At 43.2% G+C, this 8,551-nt stretch overlaps 1 protein-coding gene across 1 annotated transcript in view; it reads right to left on the bottom strand.

Annotated features, from left to right (window-relative positions):
* PKD1L2 (polycystin 1 like 2) overlaps positions 1-8,551 on the bottom strand; it is an 87,349-nt gene that overhangs the window by 1,583 nt on the left and 77,215 nt on the right. The window contains exons 38-40 of the mRNA XM_006909849.2: positions 7,195-7,322; positions 4,656-4,816; positions 1,446-1,673 (exon numbers count right to left, since the gene is read on the bottom strand). Coding sequence (XP_006909911.1) covers positions 1,446-1,673; positions 4,656-4,816; positions 7,195-7,322 — 517 coding nt within the window. The remainder of the gene's footprint in view (positions 1-1,445; positions 1,674-4,655; positions 4,817-7,194; positions 7,323-8,551) is intronic.

Here is an 8,551-nt window from a genome sequence, read left to right as displayed (position 1 = left end):
GCAACCCCCTAAAGCCTGTTGTTTGTTTGACATTAAAGTCAGTGGTCTGGGTCAGCCACATCCTTGGCCTTGCTAAGCCATCTGTATCTACAGAGGCATGCAAGTTGGTGTGAATACACACCCAGTTTTGTATGGGAGGCATGTGCACTTCTGGGACTCAGCCACCAACCACTAGACCACTACTGTGTTCGCTCAAATGGCTACTATAAAATCAGTAATGAAACTGAGCTCTCTGAGGCTCCATCATCTTTGCTCTGCGGGAGTTGGGTTGGTGGACAACAGGTTTCTTCTGCCTGGACAAGGACTTCCCCCACCATATTTTCCCCTCACCACAGCACCCCCCACCTCAAAGATTTTGCCAGGGCTGTTGTGTCAGAAGGAAGCCTAGCACTCCCTGGACTCTGAGTTGGTGACTTCTAATCCCAGATGACACAGCAATGACCCTGAAGCCTGTGCACTAAACAGAGAGGAATGCATAAATCCACATAGATTAGGGGGTCAGCTGGGGGACTTTCAACAGAACCAGACTCCAACTTTTCAGCATATACCTTCCATCAATGCACCTCACCCCATTTCTGAGGGCAAGAGAGAAAGATAGAGTAGGGTCTGGGATGGAGTTAGAGGGGTCAGAATTTAGGTGACAGGGACAGGGAAAGCATCAGGGTTAGAGATAGAGTGGGGACTAGGATAAGATGATCTACTAGAAGGTATGGAGATCAGGGGAATAGTGTAAGGCGAGAGCCTGGATGGGACCAGAGTGAGAACTGGGAAAGCAGTTGGAGTGGGGAGTGGTCAGGATTGGGTGAAAGATCTCAGAGGAGTGGGAGCCAGGGTTATAATGGGAATCATGGACTTAGAGAAGAAGATGGGGGCATATTTAATGAAGATCAGGATGTGGCAGAGAGTCTTTCTTTCTTACATTACTTGATGATAAAAACAAGTTGATAGTTCAAATTTTTTTCAGTCACAAAAGAAATGTGATTTACAAAATGCTCTCAGTGTTAAGGGGCTGGCCCTACTAAGTTCATATGTGATGTGTAGGGCGTCAAGCATTGACATGGCCTGCAGATATGTCTATCCTTACTTCCCTGTCTCTGCCCCAGCTCAAAGACAGTAGACAATTCATCTCCACATCGCCTGACACAGAGGGAGTACTCTGTGCATTTCTGAGCAATTGGGATGTCAGGAGAACTGGCATATCCAGGCAGGATCTGAATACAGAAAGGAATCCTTCATTGGAGGTAGTGGCCCTCCTCACTCTTACCCAACTGAGATCTCCAGCCTTCGCCATTTGGAGTGACCAGTTCATGAGCTCCCAGCTAAAAGGCCCCAGACTTAGACAATTCACCATCTCCCATAGTTTCCCAGGGTCTTCCTAACCTTAACTCCCAGCACCCCACCACTGAGAAGCCTTTGCTTCCAAGGACACCGGCCCTGAAGGTTTTCCCAAGGAGTCACTCACCGCGATAGAGTAAGCCAGAAGCATGATAAAGATGACAATGACAAAGCCTGAAATGTCCCCCCAGGCACGGCGCAGGGCTGATGTTATCATGTTCATTTTGGGGTTCAACCTGAGCAGATGCCAAAGCTTCACAGTGGACAGGAGTACCAGGAAGGCAATGATGTAGCCAAGGGCAGCATCAGCGGCTGCTGTCTCGCTGAGACTGATCACTCTGTGGGACCAAGAAGGGAGATTGGGTCTCAGAGACCATGAGCAGGTCAGCCAGAGCTCATCTAGGCTCAGTTCGGCCCAGGATGCAGGATTAGACTTATCTCAGAGGCCATCATTTCCTGAAACAGGTCTGAAAGACAGAGCTGTCCCTATTGCTCCAGCTAGATAATGATGAGATGGTGATGATGATGATGATGGTGATGGAGGGGTGAGTGATGGAGATGAATGATGATGATGGTGAAGTGGTCATGGGGCCTCAGCAGTTAGGTCATGGAGTCATTACTTAGCAGTCTTGGTTAATGGCTGCAGAGCTGTGGAAGAATGCCAAAGGAGAAATCCTCCCAGGGTCAAGAGGATGGACGTGAGGGAGTTCTGCGAGCCTCCCCTCCCAGTTTGGGGTCACTAACGTCATATCCTCCTCTCTGAGTAAATGCACCCACTGCCCTTACATTTGAAGGAAGGATGGAAGTACCATCCAGTTGCCCTACTGAGTGAGGGCCTCATGAACTTTAATCGCATTGTGTCATTTGACTTTCAAGACCACTAGATGAGGCAGTATTCTATCTCCATTTCACAGATAAGGACAGAGAGTTGGCTAAGGATGTAGTTAGTAGCATAACTAGTAGTGCAAGAATGACAGTTGGAATTCAGGTGTGTCTGATTCCAAAATCCAGGTTGTTCCTCCCATCCTACCCTGCCCTTCATTTCCCCCTCATGTCTTTACACTTTAAATTCAGTCCTAATGTTGGTGTGTCATTAAAAATGGGATAGATATATATCTATTGACATGGATAAGAGCAAGTTAGAGAACAAAATTATATAATCTCAAGTTTCTAAAAGCATTTCATATACATATCTAATCCCCTAGTGAAAGCCATCCTTCTACCTAATCTCCTGCCTTCCAGAATCTTCCTCCTCTTTGAGCAGACTTGGGCTGCTGGCATGGATGGTTGCTTTCTCCTTTGGCTCTTGCAGCATCATTTTCCTGCCTCTTTTAAAATACCTAACCCTTTCTCATACCATTTAATTGTTCACATATGTGGAGATAACAATGTAAGCCCTCCTTTATGATGGCAGTTAACTCTAATTAGAGCACAATTCGCAACCTCCACTACATTAATAACCAGGGGAACATTAAAGATACTGGTGCCAGGGCTCTGTCCCCAGAAATTGGATGTGGCCTGGGTATCAGGGTTTGATCATCTCTCCTGGTGATTCTGCTGGGGAGCCAGGCCTGAGGACCACTGGATTAAAGGGGGACTATGAAGCAAATCATTTGGTCTTAAAAAGTTCTTTTAACATTCAGGATCTGACTGTGAAGTGGTTTATCTATTCCAACAAGAAAACAAAATTTACAAGTTTCTGAAGTAAACACAAAATTTGGTTATTTGATTAATCCAATTTAACTGAAGGTTTCATGTAATATCAAACTTAACCATACTAAGGTTTCTATCAAAAGTGGCAGATTTCTTTTATGCTTTCTGATACTCAAGGTAAAAAGAGAACTCTCTTGCTATAAAATTGTTTTAAAATCCATCTAAGCAAGAAACAAGTCTGTGTGGAAGTCAAGAATCAAACATATTTAGATCATTGTAAGGAATCATAAGCATGGCTAGTGTGGGGACTGTGATGGTTCAACAGTCACACTGGCTGTCAATGATCTCAGTCATGTATGACCTAAAACAAGCTCTTTCCTAGAACTCAAACTTTGTTCTCTAAGCAGGAGTCAACAGATTTTTTCTATAAAGGGCCATATTTGAGGCTTGTGGGCTAGTTTATGTGCCAAAAATTCAACTCAGTTGTAGCAGGGAAGCAGCCATTGATAATCCATAAAGGAATGAGTGAGTGAGGTAGTGTTCCCATAAAACTTTATTTACAAAAACAGATGGTGGGCTGGATTTGGTTCCTGAGTCATCTTTTGCAGAGCTCTTCAAGAGCTAAAACATCTTTAAGTTTTTAAAATAACTATTCTGCATAAGATTTAAAATCAGCTTAAATAAAAATAAAAGTATTTCTGATAATTTTTGAACTCAAAGAACTCAGTTGAGACTGAAACATTTTTATGGAAGAGGTCCTCTACAGAGGGTGGAGTTTTTGTCATATATCTGGTGTGGCAACATGGGTGTGCACACAGAAGAACTCAGTGCAGCTTCATTGAATGGATGAAACAGTCTATAAAGTGGAGATTAGGAGTGCAGCGTTCAAATCCTAGGCCTTGCATTGCCTTGCTGTATGACTTTGCACAAACAGCGTAACCTCTTTGAGCCTCAATTTCTTCATCTGAAAAAGGGATGATGATAATATATCTTAGAAGTTTCAGGAAGGTTAAAGTAGATGAGATAATGCTTTTAAAGCAGTGTCTTTATGACAGTGTACAGCATCCAACAATAACTCAGGAAATGCTAGCTATAGCTGTAAAATCAGTGAGTTAAGAAACAATGGTTCAAAGGGAGGATGGGGATCCTGGAGACACAAGCTGGGTTTAAATTACGTCTCTGCCACTTTTTAGCTGTATGGCCTTGGGGAAGTCACATTACCTCTCTGAGTTTCAGGTTCTTTATTTGTAAAATGGGGTAATGATAGCATTTACCTCCACCATTCTCATGAAGATATAATGAAGTAGTGCATCTTGCCTAGCACAGAGTGGACACTTGGTTAAAGGTAGCAGTTGCAAGTTGATAGCACTAATGCTTTCAAAAACCCTGCCCAAAAGGCTGGTAGGGATCTTAACAGAATGTCACTGGGTCCTGTGTTTTGGTAAGATTTGCAAAAGGTACTGTTCTATTTTGTCTTGGAGTCCTCTCCAATTGCATATGCTTCTGAACACAAACCTGAATCTAAATGATAGCTATAATTATTTCTTTGACCCTTGATCCTCTGAGGGTCAACAAGATTTTAAAAACCTCCTTTGACCCCTGGGCCACACAGAGCTGGAAGAGGCAGGGCCAATGGTGGGACCTGGGGCTGAAGGGGAGCCACTTACTCCTCCCTACGTTTCCTGTATCCCTGGATGTCCCTCTCTGCCAGGATGGTCCTCTTCACAAACGCTGCCAGGGCACTCCAACTAGCCAGGATGATGGCCAGCTCCAGAAGGTTCCACTTGCTGTGGAAATAGCACCACTTCTGCTTCCAAATGAGCTTGCCCTGGGAAAAGAGCCAAAGGCTGGGGGCAGAACTGTGCCTTTTTCCCCTCCCCCGAAGGGACGACTGTCTGGGAGGGATCACCCAGGACGACCCTCTGGGAGGGTGTTACCGGATCCTTAGAGGTTTCCCGAAGCCCTGGCCCCACATGCAGAGTCTGGGGGCCTCCCCTCAACTTTGTGTGGGCCTCTCCCCATCTGCTCCTGTCATTAATCCAAGCTGCAAGATTTGGGGGTGTGTATGAGTAAATACAGCATCTAATAAGACAAACATTTAACTCTCTGATGCAAAAAAAGGGGGGAAGGGGAAAGACAGCCTGTAACCATAGAGCATTTACTTAAGAAAACTTGTGAATTCTTTCTGTGTCTGTTTGAGATGTATGCCAATCTTTTGAAAAGCTAAACAAGCCTCTTGCCAGTTTTACAACTCAGGAATATTTTTCTCAAGGACCTGGGAGCCATCTCTTTGCAATGTAATCACCATGTAAGATAGCACGGCTGTCTCCTGGTTTCCTCAAGAGGGTAGTTGCCTACGTAGGGTCAGGCACCTGGCTCCAAGTTGCAAAACTATCTCTTGTTGTAAACAGAGTTTATTTTATCTTTTGATAAAGGCAATTAGCAAACTCAAGTGGCCACCTCAATTACCAGGTGAATTTAGGATAGACTAGTGGAACAAATGGTGCTGTAAATCCTCTTAAGGATTAATTAGCCTTCATTTTAAGAATGTATGTGTAATGAATTGTGTCTACCTGGCCATATGCAAGGGTGAGATTTATTCCTATCTTTTCAGTCTCTTTATTGGATTGCCTGGGATGCATATCACATTCTGCCTTAATGCTTTTTCAGTAATAAAAATTGTTCTTTTAGGGGGAAGGTGGGAGTTATTGTTGAATGGCTAGTTTCACTTTTGCAAGTGAAGAAAAGTTCTGGAGATGGATGGTGGTGATAGTTGCACATCGATGTGAATGTACTTAATGCCACTGAACTGTACATTTTCAAATGGCTAAAATGGTCAATTTTATGTTACATATATTTACGAAAATTTAAAATAAATAATTTTAAGAGGTTTTTTTTCTACCTTTATGAGGAGGTTTCCTAGATTGGCAGGAGACATTTTCAATTCTATTGCCTAACAGGTGTCACAGGTCAAAAAGAATTATCTTGTGCATGTTTTCAGTTTCCATCCTGTCCCTTTTTTTCCCTTACACCCAAGAAAATCTTCTAGTGTCTGTTCCATTTCCCTTCCTTACCCACCCTCTTTGGCTGGTAGGAGGCTAAGTTCATCTCTATTATAAAAGGATAGAGTGAAGGGGAGATTTTTAAAACTGTTCAAACAATTTTGAGAAAGAATTAAGGGTTTTGGAGAGAGGCTTTTTGAAACAGCTGCAGGCAGAGTGTGAGGGCAATCGAGAGAAAAGGAATGAAGCTTCGCTGAGAGGTAGCGAATGGGCTTCTTTTGATGTTCTTAGAGAAATGCTAGGACTTAAGTTGCTATTTGATAACTTTTGGCTGTTAGGTTTGATTTGGTGATTCTCAGAGACAGTGTAGGTTCCTGATTTATGAAGCTGATGGTGTGATGTAAGGGTTGAGTGTCAAGATTAGGGGTCAGACCCTTGGGATTTAGTTCTGTACTTGGATAAACTACTTCACATCTCTGGACTTTAGCTTCCTACTCTGAAATGGAATCAATATGACCTTTCTCCTGGTGTTGTTAAAGGAAAAAAATCCATGTAAAGTTCTTAGCATAACGCTTGCCTCAAAGAAAGCACTCAAAGTATCTTTCTTACTTTAAAGTGGTTGCTGTGGTTGTTGGAGCAGGGGATGGAGGGAGGCTAAGATGCCCCTTTAAGGTGTCTGGCTTCCATTTTTGGTGGAGGGAGGGGTGAGGTTACATAATGTGCTTTAGATGTATTCCCAACATCCTAAAACCATCAACATTATCAACATCTGCACCTTCGTTGTGCAACATGGTGGTAAAGGTAGCAAGGGAGTTGTTTTTTTTTAATTCTCAGGGGCCATGGGTGAGAACAAAAGTGCTAAGAACCCCCACACTTTAAATTCAGAGAATCCCCGGGTATGGATAAACTCCACCTCCAGCATTTCTGGAAAGTCTCAGTTCAGCAGAAACTGGAGCCTTGTTCCCCTCCTTTCCACACCCAGAAAGGACCACCCTCTGAGTTCTTAGTTCCTCTGAGGTGCCTGACCTCAGTCCTCAGGACCAGTAGAAGGGACCCCATAAAGTTGCCAGGGCAGACAGATAAGCAGAGCCTTTCCTTCCCCCTCCTTCAGACCCCACCCCAGGGAAGAGAGAAATGGTAGAGAGGGAACAGGCATACCACCATCTCCATCCCTTGACCATGGAGCCACAAGTCCATCCCTTACCTGCACAACCATGTAGTAGAAGAGGAACAGGAGGTAGAAGACCTCTGCTGCCACCACGAAGGGGTGCCAGCCATCAGTGAAGTGATACAGTCGCAAGCTCTGCAGGTCTGCACGCGTAAAGAAGGTTCCTGGGAAGCAGAGTATGTTCCTCTCACTCCCCGGGACCCCCATCCACTCTGAGAGTCACTGCCTCTGATTGGAAGTCATCATTAGGATGACTCAAGCTTAAGCCCTTCTGAGGGCTGGTCGGGGGCAGAAAAGAAGATAAAGCTCCTTTGGACTCATAGACCCAAGGGACTAAGCAAGGACACATAATGGATGTCAAAGATAATGGACAGATCAGAAGGGACAAAGGTAGCTGCAGTGGAAGAACTGCCCCTGACCCTCTGCATTTGTTGCTGGCCATTCGTATACTCAGTCACCTCCAGCCAAAGCACACCCACCCACTTAACATGAGTTTCCTCCAAGCTGGCTCATTTAAAGCTGTTTCATCTGAAGGCAGTTCACTGAGGATCCATTCATTCATCTATTGACTGATACGCCTAAAAACAAACATTCTTTTGAATCATCTTTCATACATTTGTGTGTCCTTTCCCTTTTTTGTATTGAAGTGATTTCTTAGTAATGATTTTTTAAAACTGATTTGACTAATAAGGCTACTACCTACAAAGACAAAGCCAACCCCAAGAATGGCAGAACAGAGAGATGCAAACAACCTGAGTCCTTACTGACATCAGTGGCCTGCTGAATCATCCAGAACTAACACCTATCCCACACTTTATGTTTGTAGAAGTACATAATTGAATCAGGTGTGTAAGAGGTCCTTGAAAAGCCAAAAAGATGACAAAAAGAAATAGGAAAACAAAAGAGACACAAATAAGCTCCCAAAAAAGGGTTTGAAAGAAATTTTTGACAGTAGAGTGATAATGGAAGTTGATATAATGAAAACGAAATGCTTTTTCACACTTCTGAAATTTAAAACAAAACTACAAACATGTTTTTAAAAAGAAAATAATACATATATTTTTTAAAGTTTCATTTTTAAAGAGAGTTATTGAATTTCAGGCAAATTGGTTATTAGCTGAAGAGGCCTTAGGTCAGTATTTTCAAGAAATTATGATTAGCATTAAGAGAAGGTGGAAGATAGGAGAATGAGGAAAAAACTAGAATAGGATGCAAAATATCAGAGTGTATCAAATGTAGTTAAAGGAAATACTACTTTTGAAGTTTTTGTCTCTGTGTGCATTTGTGTGTGTGTTGGATTATGATGTAAAATGTACTTTACACTGTAGACTGAGGTACAAGTTTTAGATATTGTTATCAGATCATCCACTCCCCAGCCCCTCACTGCTTGCCC

This window comes from Pteropus alecto, unplaced genomic scaffold (genome assembly GCF_000325575.1).
Source record: "Pteropus alecto unplaced genomic scaffold, ASM32557v1 scaffold42, whole genome shotgun sequence".
Taxonomy (NCBI): Eukaryota; Metazoa; Chordata; class Mammalia; order Chiroptera; family Pteropodidae; genus Pteropus; species Pteropus alecto.
The sequence above is the reverse complement of the archived record's forward strand: the minus strand, read 5'-3'. Positions and strand labels throughout refer to the sequence as shown.